Source organism: Aquila chrysaetos, chromosome 11 (genome assembly GCF_900496995.4).
Source record: "Aquila chrysaetos chrysaetos chromosome 11, bAquChr1.4, whole genome shotgun sequence".
NCBI classification, from domain to species: Eukaryota; Metazoa; Chordata; class Aves; order Accipitriformes; family Accipitridae; genus Aquila; species Aquila chrysaetos.
Window position 1 is genome coordinate 256882 of NC_044014.1, and position 20863 is coordinate 277744.

General features: G+C 40.0%; 1 protein-coding gene across 3 annotated transcripts in view; it reads right to left on the minus strand.

Moving 5' to 3' along the window:
• INPP5A (inositol polyphosphate-5-phosphatase A) overlaps positions 1–20863 on the minus strand; it is a 262748-nt gene that overhangs the window by 11965 nt on the left and 229920 nt on the right. For all 3 annotated transcript variants that reach the window (XM_030030829.1, XM_030030830.2, XM_041127108.1), the window contains exon 12: positions 13496–13569. In XM_030030829.1, the coding sequence (XP_029886689.1) occupies positions 13496–13569 (74 nt within the window). The remainder of the gene's footprint in view (positions 1–13495; positions 13570–20863) is intronic.

Below are 20863 nucleotides of genomic sequence, written 5' to 3' on the forward strand. Positions count from 1 at the left end.
TTGTAAGAAAATTTACCTTTAGCTCTGACACACTTTCAGATTGTCTAAGATGCTTTTACCAGAAGCAAGGACAGTGAATGTAGGCTGCCAGTTCAAGCTTTGCCGGCTTTGAAAGTTGTAAGGCCAAAGATATAAATAAAAATATTTTCATATTTTTAATTGACAAGGTCCCAACTCAGCATTAGCGTGAGCTAGTACACGAGTGTGATTTCAATAAAACATCATTCGACCAATCAAAGTATGACATCTAATTTTTGTCAGCTTCCAGATCGTTAGTTTCTTCCTCCAAATTGAATTACCATTTTATATTTCCCTGAATCTGAAAGGGAGAGATTTGGGTTCCCTAGTTCTCTTCCTAACAAATGACCCCATGTAATTTATCTTCATGTGCTCACTTTAGGCAGCAGATAGTTAAGGCTAAGCAGTAAGACAAGTTACTGTTTGAATTAAATTAGCTGCTTCATATGCACCAAAATACTAATAAGCCTTCATGATGCTCTGCCGAGCTAACTGGCCATGATATGCATCTCACTTAAGCCAAATCAGGAGGGTAAACACAGTCCTGCAAACACAGTAGTTAAAGTACAATGCGTTAAACAGCTGCTACTTGCAAAGGCTACACTAACACCATGGTGATGACGCCAACAATCAAGAGTCAAAGGTGACAATAAAAAGGGGGGTCACCCAGGCCATCCGGCAGCACAGGGTAAGAAGGGTAAACAGGACTCAAGTCATAACTCCGGGCACAACACAAAACAGGAAGGTTAATGACATGATGTTTTTCACTGAATCTTTCTTATGGATTTATGTTGGGCATATTGCTTTTTGGCTTAACATACTTCTTTGGGAAATACATGTCTATAATATGCTTCAGAGTTAACATTTCTGTATCACCAGTGTAACTCTGAACCTTTTTCAGTGAAAAAAAAAAAGCCAGACCCCTTTCTTTTTCCAGCAACAACAACGGGCCCTTTACTTTCCCCCAAGAATGCTTCCCATAGAGAAAATCTCCCCTCGCTGATTACGAACATCCTACGGCTGAACGACGGTGACAATGTGAACGTGCGCCAGCGCTTGCACCATCCCGCCGGCTGCCAGTGCTCCTCTGGGGGGTATTTAGCCTGCCTCAGAGCAAGAGGCTGACACACGGCTAATAGCAACTGGTGGGCTACGCTTTGCTGTTCAATACGAGTGTCCTGGGGAGGCCCAGTTAACAAAAATGTATTATTCAGCAATACTAATGCCTCAGCGAGTGGACAATGAGCAACGCGCTCTATTGCTTTAATAACAATAATGTTGTACTTCACTAAATGTATGTAATACTGCTACTATTACAAGTGGACAAATGTAATTATCAATAATGTTGGCTTGTTGGGAAGGACCCAGTGCTGGCTTGTTTCAGCAAAACAGTCTGATGTTACTGAACGTGACTGTGATGGAGCTAAATGTCTTTCCTGGGAACGTGCCTGGCTTAGAGTAAGTTACTCTGAGGCTATAATTTACAAATTCTCATACCGGAAAAAAATCAGTGCAAAGCTGAAGCAACACATGGGACAGGGTTCAGGTTCCAAACTACTGGGCTTTTTAACAGCACTTTCAGCCAAGAATACAATGAACGGCCTGGTTAGCAGCAAAGACCATAATCTGTTTAGAATTTGCTTTACTTTCTGCTTGCAGCATGGTCTGTAATCCTCACCTTACACATGGCACACAATAATATTCAGTCCTTGAAACTTTTTTACTTCATTGATTTTCCTTTCTTTCCCTTTGCCACAATTCCTTAAAGCAAACAGAACTGCTTACTTGGATAATTCTATCCAGTTCTTCACAAATTAAAGAAATGCCCTATTTTAATTTGGAAATTAATTGAGAATGATGGGAGTGGTACTGGTTTAATGCGAGGAGAGAAATGGGGATAAGATCTGTCTGAAAGCCATTTTAATGATTAAATTCTAATTGTTTTGGAGGAAATGATAGCTGTCTTTTCTGCTTCCAGCTGCGAAGCTGTTTCTGTGCTCCAGAATGTGCCTTCGATGCTGGAAGAACACAGACAACTACACAATGTCCTGTGGGAATTTGTTCCTCAGGGGCTGAGGGATCCGCTGGCGATTCAGCATAACTCACTGATACCTGGAAGGTGTTTTACAGTGCATTAATGAGTACGAAGTATTTCTATTCAGTGGAAAATACTTCTTAATTGGCAGAAAAATCATGTGTTATAAAAGTAACTGTTACAACAAGCATAAAAATCATCTAGGGCTTTAACAATTTTTAATCTATTTGAGTGCGTAACTCCCCCTTTTGTGAGACAACAGGACCCAGGAGTGTTACTGAGGTAATGTTCTAAGAAATGGGAATCCTGTTTTGCTTTGGGAGTACTGCACCAGTCCTGGCAGCAGACAGTTTGCGTACTCTGAAAACATGCAGGGCAATTGGTGAGGACACCGGTAAGTAAAGGCAGCCTGTCAAAATCCAACCCATCATCCTGTCTTCCCATTTCACACCCAAGGGCGACAACCTAGATATGTACAGTGGCACCCACAAGGCTGGGTACAAAAGGCAGAGCTGTTTTTCTCTGGATGGTCTCTGCAGGATGGAAGGAACAAGTGAGCGCATTTGGAAATGGCTTTGCTTCATGCAGAGCAGACTAGCTCACTCTGTAGTGCAAATTAGACCAGAAAAAATATATGTATCATTGCGCAACCTACTATAATAAAAAAAGGTCACGGGACAAAATACAAGGGTAGAGAATAAACAGATTATAGACTAAACAGGATTCTCACAGAATAAGGGACCAGAGCCAGAGGGAATTCCAAAGGAGAAACACTCTTCCAAGAGTAAACGGGATTCAACCTGTCTCCTGGTGAGAGGTGTCAAAGCCAAGATACTGCCAGTGCAGAGGGTCTGCTTGAGAAAAACACCACACAGAGGATATCTAAGACGCAAACATATGTCCAACCAGTAAATTACATGACAGCCTAATGCAACAACAAACAAGAATAGGTCCCTTTAAGAGAATGATTAATACATGAGATTACTGTGCATGCAGACTTATCTGAAAGCAAACCTTGTAGGTGGGTGTGAACTCTTGCTAAAGTCAGCTCCTATCTTTGCTATACAACAGCTACAAGAATAATTATAATAATTAATGGAGAGCAGTGATAAAGGTAACAATTGCCCACCTGTACATTGACTGACCACAATGTTACTTCTTTTTTCACACCTACTGCCTTTTGCAATGATTGCTGACTACCACAAACTCTTTTCCAGCCTCATACTGGGCTTGCTGTTTGCTCACGGCCAGGCTGTTGAGCCTGTGACTGACAGAGCTTACAGAGTTTAAAATTCTGAATTGTATTTAGTCTCCAATGGCTAAGGTTGCTATGGGCTACATTAGATTACAAAGGGTAATGAGATGAAAACATGAATATTCACTATATAAAGTAAAAGGCCTCAAAATATAGTATAGGAATGGGTGAATAATCTCTGAAAAATACTCCATTAGAACAGGTCTTTTTATCTGTGTAAAGAGCAGACTTGTAATGCAGCCTGTGATTTCATATTAAGCTGTGATTCCTCTTCCAGCCTGCCTTCATTTTTAGCAAATTTCAGAAGGATTGAGGAAGGATTTGCTGTTGCTGGAGGCAGTGTGGTTTGTTACTTCTCCCATTCTCAGCCCAAGGGAAGACCCATGAGGAAAGGGGTGGGCTTTGAAGAGGTTAGCCTCTTGCCTGGGGAGAGGAACAACTGACCCCAACTCTCTTTTCCCTGCCAGCTGGCAGAGATGGCTGCATTTTCTGCAGACACCTCTCCCTTGGCAGGTTTCTGGTGATCCCGACTGTGAAGGCCAAGAATGTGCTGGGGAACTCTGGTGGGCAGAGGCTGCTGACCGGGGGTAAAACGGCTTCAGCACATACAGGTCACGAGCTAGCAGGCTGAGAGTTTTTTCTTTGGAAGTTCATTCACTGCATCGCTAGCATGCTTCTCTGTGATGCACAGGTTATACAGGACGGTAAACTGATGCAATTTAAGCACATACTTAAAGAATTAAAAGGACCTCAGAATTGAAGAGGAATTTAGAGAAATGCCTACATATTAAGTGCCCTGCTGAACAGAGGAGATAATTGACAGCCTTGCAAATTAAGCAGATGCTGTAAGTGCTATGTTCAGTCAAGGCTTTGTTCTGAATGTTTTTGAGGGGCGACTGCCTGACCACCACTCCCTCCGTGCCGCAGCAGGATGGTCACGCAGGGCAGGATGAAAAATTCACATAAGATCAAGCAGACATATGGTCTTAAACTAAATTACAGTTTTGCACTGGAGAAGAACAATAGGTTTGTTTTGTTTTGAGTTCCAGAAGTATGCCTGCAGAAATGCTATTTTTAGATGTGGCTGGTAGGAGAGTTCAGAAGTGGCTTTGGAATCTTCTCCCCATACAAAGTTGACTGGAAAGAGTCCTGAAGCTAACATTTAGTAACACAGAGTCTACCAAGACCTTGCAGAAACCCACTTGCATATACATTAACATGAATTTACTGTGTTGCCTTAATACCATTCAATTTATAGCTACAATTCGATTTATAACTATAATACACTATAACTATGAATTCTCACAGAACTATTATTATATATATAATTATGATCTATACGTACCAAAATTAATGTATGATTAAAAATATTAACATACTTATGTAAAATCCAACAAATGCCATTTGTGTATTGCTTAGTAGTTTGAAAACTTAAAGTGAACCACTGTTTTGAAAGGGCAAAAAGTAAGTCAAATGGTGGATTACTGGCTAGATAAAACCAAAGAACTTCAATTTAATTTATACCCAATCAAGGCCAAAGTGGTAATTCTAAAAATCCTCATTTGCCTGCCATCTTATCAACCATGCCAAGGCTCTGGTCTCCACTCCTAGAACTGTTTTTCATATTTTGTCCAGTGATTGTTTCCTGTGAAATGCAGAAGCAACCCTGAGAGCAGAACTCATCTCTGCTCCTCCACTTACAGGCGGATGGCTGGCCACGGGGTGACAGCATCCTCTACTTTTGTACTTTGTCTTTTTGACCTTGTGCCTGCTATATTCAAAATGAATAACCCAAAGGAGGTATGCTATATGGGTAGGAAAATACTCATGCAACAGGGTGCTTTTCTTCTGAGATCTTGCTGTGAACCAAAGGGAAGTAAGCATTTTACTTCTTGTTTTGAAACTTCTCACGTCAAGTTTCAACCCGCAATAAATTTTAATGGTCATTATAAACTTACAAAGCCTTGAAAAATAGCTTTTCTAAATATAGAATTGACTGTCCTGGCTTTTAGTGATTTAAGCCAGGACTACAAGGTTATATTAATTTTGCTACACTGTGTTTTTATGCCGTCTTTCACAATGGATAGCCAACTTAACACACCTTCCCACAGAGCGTTTAAACAAAGGTGGGTCCTCCCTCAAAGGATCAAAAAGCACGGAGTATTTGCATTAACTTGTTATGGAGGGCATCAGCTTCGTTTCAGTTCTTTTTTAAACACCAAACGGTGACAAGACAGCTGTACAGCAATGTTCTTATTTTCTCCATGGCTGTCTAAACTTGGCAAATAGAGCAATGCCGGGAAAGAGGCCTCTGGTATTTCAGTTTCCTTTCAGAATTATCTGTACTATTGCTTAGAGACAAACAAGAAGTCAGTAGTTTAAAAAGAAATATTTTAAAGTATTAATGACTCAATACAGGGTCTCCACTCTCCACAGAATTAAAAAGTAACTTTTTATTTGATACTTATTACAACATCAAAATTTTATTTTTAGGAACCATCAGCACAGGGACTGGGAAGAAAATAAGAAAAGGTGTATATAAAGTTCAGTTTTTAAAAGCTGGTATTAAAAAGCATGATACAGTAGCTGGAAATACACAAAGATCTAATTTTTTGCCAAGACCTGTGAATAATGATTCCTGAGATGTTTTCTCTAACAAGTGGTAAGAGTTAAGTGCTCTCTTATTATTGCTCAACTGATTATTGAATGTAGTTTACAGTCAACTGAGAAGGTAACAAACTATAGAAAAGCACACTGTACATGAACTTTTAAATCGACAACTATAAATATGTGAAGAAGAACAAAAAAACAGAGAAGTATTACAACACATCATCATTTCATTATGGCATTTTATAGTTACAAAATTACTCAAGAAGTCAACATTTCTATTACTACTTATATTGAAATGCCATCTCAGTGTAATGAAAAACTGCAAACAAGAAGGTCTGACCACTTAAGAATTCTAGGTCCCTAAATAAAAAGATAAGAAGAATCTTGAGGTTTTTTTATAACAGACAATTTGCATTTTTTCATACTCTAAATGGTGTATTTTATGAGAAAGCACATAAAAAATGCCTTTTGTTTTGTTTTTCTCACTTCCTACTCTTTTCTTTATTATTTTCCCTAAATCCTAGACAGCAATAGTGGTAACTCTTCCCTATCGTTCCTGTAAAGTCTCATGGAGGGTCAGTTTCCCTAACATTTATGAATATGGGAGATTTTAATCAGCATATTAAGGCAATTCAGCAGTTCCTTTCCCCTGAGAGCCAAGCCCACCGTTGTCATTTGTGTCCCAAGGTGTGTCCTGCGCCTGCACCTAAACAAGCCCCCTGGCCCCTTGACCGGCGGGACCGCGAGCATGTCCCCAGGGCAGCGTCACGTCTCTCCGGCTCCAGGGTCACCACTAACACGGGAAAGCCAAATTCATCACGGGGCTGAGCAGCGCCAGGGCTTGTTGTGCCTGGCCTGATGGATAGCTTACTGAGCACAAGCGAGGTGTATTTACAGCTCACATTGCGTTCTCGGCGGCAAAGCAGAAGGCACCAGAGTGCCGCTTGTTCTGCTGCTGGCAGCCTGTGCCGAACTGCCGAGCTCGGACACCGGCTGTTTCTCCAAACCGGAACCAGTGAACAGCACCGTATCGTGATGTGATGTTATGCAGAACTTACGGTGCTCTACGAGAAGGTATTATAACTTTTAAAATGGAGTATGAAAATTTTGGATAACGACGTGCTTATAAGAAGGTTCATCTAAAGAGCAAAGTATAGTGATTTCCTTTAAGAAAAATTCTTATCAGTATAAAAATATATGCCTACATGACTGTCACAGCTTCATTTGAAATTAAGGAGAAAGAACAGAGAAATTAATTGCAAAAGATACAGATATAGTAATACAAAATAATTAAAACACAGAACATACAAAAATGTCCTCTCCGTTCAGATCATTGCAACAGAAGAACGTCTTTCATAATTTTAAATGAAAACTGAGAATATGCAAGTATCAGATTTCCTTATTTTCTCAGTCCGTACTCTTAAGTATGTAAGCACTCTGAGGACACCAAAACTTTCAAATACTTTCTAGAACAGCAATATGTTTACCCTCATTTTTTGTAACCACAGGCTCAAATTTAAAATTAAATTCTGAAATACCTGTACAGTCGTAACTGAGAAAAATACTATTAGAGAAAAACAATTCTGGTCACCCTCTGTGTACGAGCAAGTTTTTGCAGTCTTGAAGAGGAGATCCGTACAGTGCATGAACGTGTGATGGTGCTGCTGAAATAAGCAGGAATGGGGACCAAGGTGTGAGAATTCAGGACTGGGTTCATGCCTGCGGTTCATGACAAAAGCGCTGTTCAGAGCTAGCTTAACTCAAGGCTTTCCTCTAGAAGAAAGGCGTTCTATCTTATGCATTCACCATAACGCCTGGCACCATGAAAAGAGACTGTTTTCTTACTTATTACTTTAATTAGGACTTTGCTTACTTTTATGCTACGAAACCAGTTGTTTTCATTCGAACCAAAGCTCTCTTATGAAGAATTGGAGTTGGTTGTCCAACATTGGACATGTCAGGTCCCCAGCCAGCACTGGCTGGGAGGTTAGGACTAGGATCTCATGCTGCATTCAGCGTTACGCTGGGAAGCAAGGTAAAACATGGGTCAATAACAGTGCAGCATGTTTCTACCTAGACATATTTATACCTGAGGTATCTGGATTACAGTGTAATGCTGCTTTACGAGTGGTGTGAAAACAAACCAAGAAAACTGCTCAGGGTGAAATTTTGGCCCCACTGAAGTTAACCACAAAAATACCACCGACTCAAAGGAGTAAAGCTTTCAACCCTAGGCCAGCTATGGTAGTGTATCAATAAGATCTCATGACAAAGTCCAGAGAATAAACAGTTTATGCTGATAAAAAATGAATTTATAAGTAACTTAGTCTGCTGCAACTCAAAGGGATGTGACCTTTTCCATTTATCTCAACAGTACACTGAATCTCAAGCATGCTTTCTGAGGGAAAAATTTACAAGACAGACAGGAACGCAACTGTGCTATTGATTTGTAGAACTCTGTGTCCAAATCAGGCAATTAATTGTACGCACAAATGATGAAGCAAATGAAAGAAACAGAAAACTGTCCTAATTGATCTTTCATTTTTTGAGAGATGTGAAATGTAGTACTAGATGTTCTGAGTACCATTTTAACCAAGATACTCTGTCTTCAATTGTTGGCCAGCATCCCATGACGTAAGACCGTAACACCATGGATCAAGAACAGAAGTAGAGAGTAATTCATAGACTTAATCAATGGACCATAATTCAAATATCATGTATGAAACAAATTCTGAAGTACTACTTTGAGGCTATCATTACAATTGCTTACAACTTCCTTCTAAATTCAAATGCTGACACAAAAAGTGACTAGAGCTTTCTCTGTCTCTCCCTCCAGTGAAGAAGGCTTTGTTTGATGCATTTGCAGAACAAACGGATGCACCATATACTTTCTAGCTAAGAATACCAAGAAGCTTAAAGAAGTAGTTTCTAAATATACAGGACTGATCATATCCTCCTTTGGATAAAAATATAAAATCTAGGATGACTGGATATATGACAAATATATATATTAAGCTTGTATTTACAAACAGTATATAAAAGCAGCTAAGTCATGATAAGCTACAGATTTTTTTTTTTTTTTTTCTGGAAGAAAAGAAAAAATGAGGGAAAAATGGAGGAAAAACTACTAGGAAGTGAAACCAAGACATTTAGGCCATACATTTCATTTCTTTCTCGCATGAATGAAAACATTCTAAGTTAAAAAGAAAATGTCCTACATTAAAACCACTGCTTTTTGCTTATTCAAAATACCTGGTTTTGCAGTTAATAGCACATTGTGGTCATTATTTCAATACAAAGAAAAAGAAATCATATTATTTCTTCCAGGAAAATCAATGTGCTTAGTTTCATGAACAAAAATAGGACACTGACCTGCAGTAACTCTAACAACCATAAATCCAGTTCTGCAGTACTTCACTTAGGCAAGACTTCTTCCTGAGGCTTGGCACCTGTGCAAGGACTACAGAACGGAAAGCAGGATTCCCTTGCCATATAACCCAGAACACAAGGAGGGATGGGTGAAAAGAAGCACCCTAACGTCAAGCCAATTTGCTCTTTGTATATGCATGAGTTTAGCTTGTTGGTTTTACATCTTGTATTTTTAGCAATATTCTCATATTCAATTCTCGTATTTTTTCAATAGTCTCTGTGTAAGTTCAAAGAAATTTTGTGTTATATAAACTCAGGGCTAGTATACCTTCCATGCCACAAAGGAAGTGCCAGCTTTCAGTATCTAAAAATTTATTTCTACTTATTATTATTACTATTACTTAGTTGTAAGAAGGAAACAGAGCGAGTAGCAGGCAAAGCTGCATGTTTGTCCCCTTCACTGCTCCCCTTCAACATAGGTGAGAACAGCAGCCGCAGGGCTGGTTCTCTGTGGGCCTTTGGAGGTCGAGGAAGGGTTTGCCACGTTATGCTGTACCCCCTTCCCACTCCCCAGACTGTTCTCAAAGCCCCGAAGTTGGGAACTGAGTGGGAATAGAGGTGAATGGGTGAAGCTGGAAACAACCCTTCATGACCGTTTCCTAAGATTTGGCCAGGGTCCCTGCTCAGAAGTGTCTGCTTCCACCTTGGTAGTGCAGATCTTTTTTTTACAAGCATCCAAGCGAGTTAAAGAGCTGCGGTCTGCAGATAACTGCTGAGTTCAGCGTCCCTTAGCACTGCAGTGCAGCAGCAATTAGCACAGCACCAGCATGCTGCGCAGCGGTTTGGGGCAGGAAGTGAGGAATACCACCAAATTGAACTCAAGTAACAGTGCATTTGGGGAGGTGGAATCCAACTACCGGGACTTCGGCCAGAACATCTGTCTAGACGACTATGCTCTTGCAAAAATGTTATGGGATCTTCGATGGCAAGAAGTGGTCAGGATCTTGGTCAGAAGCAAGAGTAATCTGACTGCTGGCCGCTGCCTCAGGCAGGATTTGTCAGCAGCTGTGGAGCCAGGGTGCCACCTCCTGCGGAGCCATACCGAAATGCCCATGGCAGGCATCACACCGAGAGTGAGGGTATGACAGCCCCTTGTTCTGGGCTAGCGAGGGGAGTGAATGCAGGACCTGAGTCCATCTCATCCTGTAATGCAGATCAACGACAGCTAGGGCTCAGCTGCCTCAACTTTAACTTTGCAAGCCAAAATTGTACTTACTGAAATATTTAATCTCTAATATTGGTGTTGTGTACAAAACAAGAGTATGAGCTAGATTTGGCTTTGGCTTTGCAAGGAAACAAAAGCAAGTAATAAAATTGAGAAAGAAGGAGCTGGCAACGGATAAGTTGCCATCAGAAGTTGGTGACTGTCCTCCTTGATGACAGCGCTATGGCTTCAGAGAGCTGCTCCTGTAATTACCTAGCCAAGTCTGCAAGCGTGTGGGCAGGGGAGGGAAGAAGAAATGATACTTAGCTCATATTACAGGGTATTTCTTTCATTTCACTCATTACCTCAATTAGACAAAGTAAAAATCTGCATTTCATCCACAGGGATTTCTGGGATGGAACATTTGCACCTGATCTTGCATTTTTTTTACCAGGGGTTCATCTCTGGTGTAGCACTTTATTTAGTATTTTTGTTCTAGACAATAATAGACTCATACAGTACATACAGTAGCTTAAAATGTTAATGGTATTGAAGTATATCATTTGGATGTTAATGCTCTGTGCCAAAGAATTCAGATACTCTCTGAGGCAGCAGAGAGTACAAATGTAGTTGACTAATATTTAATTTACCTCTTCTTGCTCTTGTTCATATGGTTCTCCCCATCCACTCCCCCACAACTCACTGCTGGTTTTGAAGCAACGTCAGCAGTTCTCAGTCACAGCTCTCACAAGCCCTATTTACTCCCAGTTTAACTTCCAATTCTTTTGTCAAACATCTTCCATTTTTGCCCCAAGGCTTCTTTCTCTCTTTATACAGTCTTACATTATGCCACTTCCAAGCTCCATTCTGGCCATATCTTAAGCAGAAGTGGCATTACCTCGGCCTGACAGGGACTCCTAGGTACTCCAGCATCTGACATCTGACATCAGCAGTCTATCACTCTCTGTGGATCAGTGCTAGGAAGCAACACAGAAAATCTTTTTCCCAGCTACTCCTTTTCACCTGGGAAGGGCAAGACCAACTCGCTGTCATGTCCCATGGGCAGTATCCTGTGGCCATCTCGCTCTTCCCATGGTTTTCACCACTCTCCCCCAGTACCCCAGATCATCCCTGCCCAGTCCTCCCTCCTCTGCAGCCCTGCCTCATTGTCCTAGTCTCTTATCATCTAACTTGCTAGAGCTTTCCTCTTCTGGCTGCTTCTGCAAGTCTCAGTCTCCTTGCCTGGAGACCCAGTGATGGCCTGAGGCTTCACCCTTCTGAGTCCTAGCTGTGCCCTTCCCTGCACAGCTACCAGGTGGCTCCCGTGGAGTTTTAGTTCTGCCTTTTGTTCCACCTGTATTTCATTCACGGAGACTTCCCACCACTCCTTGCTCCAATGAGATGTAAAGGAGAGGAAGTCTCATTTATTACTTGCCCACAACCTCACAGGGCACAGCCCTTGGTAGCTGTGAGGAAAATCCTGGGTTGTATCCAGTCTAGGTATAATTTGCAAGAAACTTAACCACTAAAATAACAGAAATCTCTACTGAGATCTGGATGTATTTGTGAGAAGAAATTTTTCAAGGGTTTAAACCTTGGCCAGATGTTTCACAGACAGATGAAAAGCACAACTTAGATACAAAGACTACTCACACCGAATTTCTGATGTTTGCTTGAGAGCAGAATGACACCAAACCGTATTGACAGAAATGTTTGAAGAATCTGCAAACCATTCAATGCAACAACGTATTTTTGCCAAAGCTTGCTCTGGCTGAAAGCACTAATGTTGGTGAAATCAAGTAGAAGCGTATTTCTGGTAAAAAATTCATCTCTATTTCCCCTCACCTCCTTTTACCCTGACCAGGTAGACAACTAATGAAATACACTCAGAGATGTACACACTGATGGTCTTCTGTTATCATACTCAATCAATAAGAACAATTTAGAGCAGCAGTAACCTCTCCATGCATACTTCCATTGTCCCAAGGGATCAATATAATCAGTATCGCAGCTGGCTGGTGAGAAATAATGAGATTATGATAACAAAAAGGCAAGCTTTCCAAATTTTTTCTTAGTGTATGCCAAAACATCATACTTTTCTATCTGTCCATAAAGGACAAAATAGCAATACTTAAGAATATTTTATCTATTAAAAAGAAAAAAGTATATAAAAAGTATGTTTTTATCTATGATTTCTTGAACTTTAACTTTCTTTGCGAATGCAGTATTTCTTTCCCTTAAAAGCAACTGTGAGATTTGACTTCTTCCTTCTTGGAAAGGGGCCATACATGTTTAAAACTATACCAAATTTTCCACAGATTTCTCCTGAACAGGACTGCCATTTGCAAAAATCCTGGTTTTGTATGATAGTAATACTTGTCTATTCATGGCTAAAATTCACCTAAGGGACACAGCCGATTAAAATCATGCATGTGTATTAAAAAAGCCAAATTATTCTAATAGTCTTAGCACTTACATGACATGTTTACTGAAACTGAAAAAGCAGAATGTAAGTTCCTGTCCTCCTTCCTGATATTCCTCTTGGATGCCCCCTTGAGTGATGGGATTAGGCTCTGCACCCCCACTTTGAGTCTATTGCTAGTGAGTGCCATTGCTCGTCAGTTTTCAACAGCTTGAGGCAAAGACTGCCCTTTATGGTTGCAATAAAGTACTTTAACAGGTTATCTGGGTCCAGTGCTTAAAAGTAGCTACACATCTCCTAGCACACAATCACGTCAGGTCTATTTTAAGGGCAGCTATAAAAGACAGGATCAGCTGAATCCAAATGATGAGCTATACAGCACTATCGGCATGCGGACTGCACTGTCACTGTTTATGGAGTGGTATAGGGGACGTGGGAAGACTAAACATTTATGAGAGGAACGAAGATCATTATCATTTCTACAGTATGTATGGGAACACTCACATTTTACCTACAGTGCTAGTAACAAGTATCTTTTAGCTAGCTAGTTAAATAAATAAATGGATTATATATGAATCTTACCTGGGAGGAAATGAGATGTCCAGTTCATACAATCTGTCTTTAAAGACTGACAGCTCTCTGTCAAATTCTAAAAGCTATAAAAGATAGAAATAAATGTATTCACTCTTTAATGTTGAACTGAAGCAATCTAAAAATACTACATTATATAAAAGGAAATAAACAGAGACTTTGATTACACAGCTTGAGGTATATCCCTCATGTAATAGTTTTTAAAACGTAGTGCAAAACACTCGGTACTATTTTGATACATAAACAGTTCAGTGAGAAAAGTGTGCAAAATGTTCCTTTTCATCTCAGTGAAACTCAGTAACACTGGCTTTTTACAGCAGTGACCTATATGTACACTTACTATTTCGAGATGGCTAAATTTTTTCAAATTTTATTAGCAATCGTTTTAAAGATAAACTAGACTAGCATTAAAAAAGTACAGCAAACTGATATGCTAACCAGCCCACAAAAATGCCAGCAAAAAGTATCATATTACTTTATATTATCTTTAGCTCAGATAAGAAGGTACAACAAACACAAGGATGTGCACATCACTCTTCCTAAGCAAAGACAAGCAGTGTTTTTGTACACCTATTTTGGGTGGTGCATGTCAGATAGCAGAAAGAGGGATACGTGACAATAGGTAAAATGTGTTCGCAGGCAGCAGCCAAGATATAGTACTAGAAACAATATTTAACAGAGATGTTCATAAGTCTAGATTTAATGTCCTGTATAAATATTAGTCCTTGCCAAATTTGTTTTCCCCTGGAACCTCTACAGAGAAAATAAATATCTGCAGTCTTTTGTTCATAAACACAAACCTGCTCATAACAAGTCAATGATAATCGTCCACATTAAACCAGTAATTGTTCTGATGGACATGAACGACCTTATTTCAGAACCACGGCTGGTGTTAAGCCTGACGTCCGAGTGAATTAGCGAGTTAAAAGACAAAAAGCTCATAATCTGCACTGTTACTGGCCGTCGCTCTAAGTGCCACTTTCTATTTTGACAAGCATGTCATCCAAACAGTATCCTGTACCATGGCGGCGTGTTTGCCCGCTGTTCATTAATCATGTCCCATCTCACAGCTGTGCTGATACCATTGTATGAATGGCAGAGGTTCCCAAAGAAATTAGATTGTCCCCCTCTTTCCCCTCTGCCACCTCATAAATCATTCCTGAAATGTGCAATTAGCAGCTACTTGTACACATTAATTATCTGTGTGAAAAGCAGCTACCTGAACCACCTGCACTGCTGATTAGCTACCTCTCTAAGGCCCATCCGGCTTTCTTCAGTTTCTACTTGCCGTGTTGGTATATGTACATACTTTTAAAGGAGGATGCCAATTAATGGGCAGCTTTCCCCATTTTAGTGCATCTGACACCAAACTCTGTGATGGTACGCTGGAAAAGATTTCGCAGTACAAGTAACTGCAGATAATTTGTACATGTTTTAACATCTGATCAAAAGCCTGAGTATCCAAGATGTTTGGATAAATATTTATAAACATCTGTGTGGAAACTTACAGTATGTATCTGATAATAAGCTCAATCCTAAAAATGCTGGGATGGTTCAGTCACTCTTCTTACTGAAGCAATCTCAACATACTTCATAAAAAAATGGGTTATCATGCATGTTTCCAGGCTGTGATCCTATATTTAAGTATGTATAGATACATGTATAGCCACAATACATACATACAAACTGGCTATGAAAACATAGGAAAAAAAAATCTACCATCCCCAGTTAAAACTTTTCTTTGAAATATATGTCTATTAATACAGTGCAAATACATTTTTCCTACTGCTGCCAAGTAAAGAGATCAGAGCAGGCAAGTGGAAGCATCAGGAGAAAGAGGGCTATTTCTGAAGTGTGAAAACTGCAAGGACTGAATAAAAGAACAATGCTCCATAGAACACAATGGTATAAATTACTCATGGGCATTCCAAGGGCTGGTGATGTTAAATAGATGCATTGTCCTCTCACACTAATTCACACTTTCAAAATTTTATACATTCGTATTGTTCTTGCTATGATGATATTTGCAAACTAACTGAAGGCTGGGGTTTAGAGGACTAAGCATTCTGACGTGCATTATTATCCAAAGAAGTTTCTGATGTGTTTATTTGCTGCAGTTGCTCATTTAGTTGTGTCTGTGCTATGCAGATGAGCTGCTGACACTGGTGACAGAGAGGACAGATAATAGGAACAAGACTGTATTGTGTGCTGTGCTCTCTATCAGTTCCCCAAGTTTCCCCAGGTAGAGGGTCATCTTTAACCTGAAATGACAAACCCAAAAACTCACGATGACCCAGCTGGATGGCAAAGGCCAACTAGGTACCTAGAAGAAATATTTAGGGAATGCTAAGTAGACAGTTCATCCTCACATGTAAAACAGTTAAATATTTTCACTGGATTATTTGCACAAACTTTTATTTTGTGCTAAATTTTAAGTAATTACTTAATTTTAACAAATTATTTATTTTTTCCTAGATGTTAAGTGACTATGTTACAGTATCTGTAACCTTCTGTTCAAATGTGTCCACAACTATGCAAACAGACATCTGCTCATTCTTACAAAGGGCAATGACAAATTATTTGTGTGTTCAGGACTGCATAGTGCGAAACCACCTAACACCTTTTCTTTATTTACCTCGTAGCACTGCAGACAGTGGGGGAGATGAGGGGGAGAAATGATAAAAACTTGAACTGTGCATTTTGAGAAAACTCCAGTTAATTTTTCAGTAGAAGAGCTTTAACTATTACTTTTTTTGGTATTAAAAGCACTTGGGTTCTCATTTAAGCCTGTAATCTCAAAATGCAAGATTATTGGTGAAAAAACAAGGCGTTCACTAGGTCTTGCAACAAACAGTTATAAATGTCACTTTCCCTCAATGCAACTTAATAAGAGAAGGAATGGGACCTCACATGGCCATCGTTTAATTGTATTTACTTTATGACAGGTACACGGGTGTCTGGAGCTCCTTGGCACTACAGAAAATGAATGTAAATTAATATAGGCCAGATGATACTGAGGAGCAGTCAGAATCTCACAGGGTAATGTCTTTATTTTTAAAGCATGTAACATTGTATTTAGAAAAACCCACACGGAACAGACTCTGTTCACGGCAATTTTCAGCACAAACTGCTCACTTACTTCCATATTGTACACTAAACAGGACTGTGAATAATGTCATTGCTGTAACAGTAAACATGAGTATGTCTGTCACTCTAAATGCCTTAAAAATTACAAAGAAATTAAGTTAAAAGCCTAAAAATCAATATATCGTTCTAGTTAATTTACTCATTTTAAGATCATCCTTAAGAACCAAATCTTTAAGGTGTTACATGATGTGCTGGGGTAATTTGAGCAATTACACAGAGATTTTAAAATGCTGTGGCTGGAAGTTAATTCCAGAACTATATGTCATAGGCAGTTCAGAAGACTGTTTTTTTCCCCAACTCAATTTCACCGATGTATCTATACCTAAATGATAGCAACGATGATGCAGGGCCTATGTTTTATCTGCTGTAACCACTGAGTTGCTGATACTATGTCAAGATATTTGCTCTACATTGTCCAGTGACCAGCCCAACATGAACGTTTGATTAACATCTTCCAAATGAAAATACCATCCATACATATGACTAATATATCTATAGTTAGCTAATACCCCATGAGACACAGAAATAATACGCCTCGGGGAATACAGCCATGCAGTATGTGTAAGAAGGCACGCAGCATGCATTTGCTGGCCTCTGACTGTGAGAAAAAACTCACAGGGCAGAATATGATTTTTAAAAACAGGTTACATTTATTGATAGGATTCTGCAGTCTGAAGTTATGTATTTCCATTTAGCAAACTTCAGGAGCCAAACGCTTCTATTAATTTGTATACTCAAGCTCCTATTGACCTGAACAGGAATTGGCTTGATATCAATGAAGTTCTCTGCACAGAATTAAAGAATGACTGCATTTGCAGTAAAATATATTCCCTTTTTAATTTGAGTAGAATTAAAAGCATTTAGGGCTGTTGCCTGTATCAGCTGCAGTGCCCATCACCTCCTAAGGGAATTACGGAAACTGTTGTTTTTCCATGCAACTGTGTCGCCTGTAAAAGCTGCTGAAGATTTTCCTTTTTTCCTCCCCTTTTTTTTGTCAGCGCTCTGATGTACAAGAACCTTTACATACAAGGGTGAAGGAGAAGGCAATGCACGACACCAGGGTGTGCAGTCCTGCACAGGCACTGTCTGCAGAACCCGTACGCCACTCAGTAAGAAAAAATTGCGTAGGGCTGGACGGATGGTCTCAGTACAGTGCAGTCCTTCCGATGGGGACTCCAGTGAGCTCCCTCGTCCTAGGGCTGGAGTATGGGCTGCAGTTCACTGTCCCTATAGCTCATGGGGCCATATGTGGTTAAGCAGTGTGTGCTTTGGCCAAAGATAACAATTATCTGTAATACTAAATTTTGATATTTGTAGCTTGACAGTAATCAAAGGATTATAGCAGAGTTTAGCCAGTTGTAGAAATCAGGGTAATTTTGCTTGCTTCAGTTTAAAGCGATAAGGCAGTCTTAAAAGGTCAGTGTCCATTGGTATGCTGCAATGGGCCACCTTGGCTAAAATCACACATGTATGAACCCTTTAAAACAGGGCAACTTAATTCAGTCATTGGAGTAGAACAACGGCAATTACTCATCAAGACCTACAGACCAAAGTCAGAGCATTGGTAGATCAGAAGGTGATATTAGCAGCATTTATCAAATCCATCTGCAGGGCCCACCAGAGAATTCACAGCTGTGAAAGGGAAATGAAGTTTCAGACCAAAAAGAGGAGATAAGCATACAGAAATGACCTTAGAGGATTAAAATATGTGGACACTGGTCACCATAACCTCCTTTGCCAGTCTTGTGTAGCACACGATTTTTTTCAAGAGACTTTGGAAATACAGTAATTTTATGAGGCTTCCCAGTCAAAGAAAAATATTTAGAAACTGATTCAGCAGTCTACCGACTTCAAACAAAGGTCTGTGGAAATGCTGATCCCTCCCACTTACCCATGAAAATGTCATACACAACTCTGCTCTAGCCTTATTTTAAAGCTATTGTTTTCTCTTATTAAGACTTTGTAAAATGATCCATTACTATATATTTTGAATCTTAATTTCCTTTCTCTCATGAAGCCATTCTTTAAAATTGTGTTTCACAGAAAAAAGCCAAAATTACTGAATATAAATGTACCACTTACACTGCTTTTGAATATTATTATATTTCTGCATATTTCTGAGAATTTGTCTACGCATCCTGAAAGGCACTGTTGTCAAATCATAAACTCCTACATAAATGTGGGTATACGGCACCCAGAGAAACTGCACCAAATATACTTTTCTTAGCATTAGAAGAGTTAGGCACAGGCAGTATAGGACTGTTGGCACCGAAGGCTCCCTGTGCCTGTACTAATTCAGAAAATCTTTGATTTCAGCGGAAGCTCCCCCAGGAAAATGCTGTTTTGTTCTTGTTTTGACAATATGCCTCTCTCTCTCTCAGGGGACATTCCAATAGTTTAAAGGACACGAACATTTTCTACTAAGTATTTCAACTTTTTCAGAGAACTGCTCTGGAAAATGCATTTAAAAATAGTATTTCTAGTATGGAAATATTTAGATTGCTTAAAACGTCTAGAAAGAACCACACTTTCTTTCCCTTGATGTCTATTGATCACTAGAGTAATTACTGGAGACTACTATTGGCTCTGTCTCATTAGAGCTCCCTTTTCTGTCTCCTTGCCTGATGTCTCACATTCCCACATTTTTCATCCTCCTCATACCCCCCGAGCCTGGTTTGCGCTGCAGGGCCCAGGCAGGGGTGGAGATGGCTGCAGCTGCACAGACTGAGCCCCGAGGACCACAAGGCACAGGTCCTTTACCGGTGGAGGAGTAGCACCATGATACCAGACACAGTAAAGCCGTACTGACTTTCCAAAGCGGTGACGTGCTCAGCTGATGGATAGGGCAGGGTGAACGCTCAGCACGCTGCAGAGGAATGTGCTCGAGACTCAGGGCTTTCAGCTAGCATCAAGGTCTCATACAAACACTTCTCAGAGTTCACGTGCTGCAGTATTTCTCATTCTGAAAGGCACTTAGTGCCTTATGATGTCTGTTGGTCCTGTAAGACACGCACACCTGAACGCTGATTTGGATAAAACAGTGCTTTCAAACTTTTCCAATTATGTAGCCCTTACATTTTTCCAGTGGAGGCTGTAGCCCTTTTAGACATTTCACAGGCTCGGATTTTGCATATCATCTTGGTTTTCCTAATTGCCCTGTGTGGATCCTTTCAATCCATGTCCATGGACTTCAGGCTGAAATTACTAGGATGGATAAGCTGGAAGTTAAACCCCAGGGTTCAGTCACCCCTCTGATCTGCAACATGCAGCAGAGAATCCAGATCTTATCTTGGCGTATTTCTGTTACTTGAAAAAAAAAAAAACAAACCAACCCAACCCAGAATTCCGTTGTACTACTCAGGTGATTAGTTCTCAATAAGGAGACTAAACTTAAGAATATGTAAAGAATAAACTAGTTAGTTAAGAAGTTAAAAGCACTGAATCAGGTTAAGTATAGAGTCTCACTCATGCAGCAGCAGTTACCTGCATTAACATTCTGCTGACAACGAAAGTGCCCTGTCACATCCCAAGGGCTCCTTCCCCAAATGCTGCTCTGCAGAAGCAAATTGGGTCCCATCCCTCCTGCTTTACACCACCCGATGAAGAGCCCAAAGCATCTGAACTGCAGCACAACCGCTCACAGCTTTCAAACACAAAGACTACAGCTCCCATCATCCTATGCTCCAGCCTGATTTCTCCAACGAATGTTATTTGCTCTCCAGTATATCAATACGATGTGAAAGCAATGAGGACCTCCTGGCGAGTGCCAGTTCTCAGTGACTCTACCAGCTGGTCAAAGTCTGAATGTCTGCTTCCTGTTTTCTAATGGTATAAAGTAGATTTTGTCACTCACTCTCCTGGGATGCCTGTGCTTACCTTGATTTAAAAATACTGACTCTGCAAAACTGCATTCGTGCAAACTGCCTTTTTCAAAACTTTACAGGAATAGACACTTTAACATTATTGTAATTAACTCATAAACTGTGCACAACAGCTTGTAATATAGCTCATTCAAAATGGCAAGAATGACTGAGTGTATGCTAATTTTAAAACAAAAAGATTTTAATTAGGAATATCCTGCTTGCAAATGTGACAGATTCAGTGGTTTACTTCATGAAACTTTACATGTCTGTTACTGTGAAAACGTAACTTGAATTTGTACCATTAGGGAGTTAAAACCAGCACGCATTGTCTTGTCAAATTGTCAGTTTG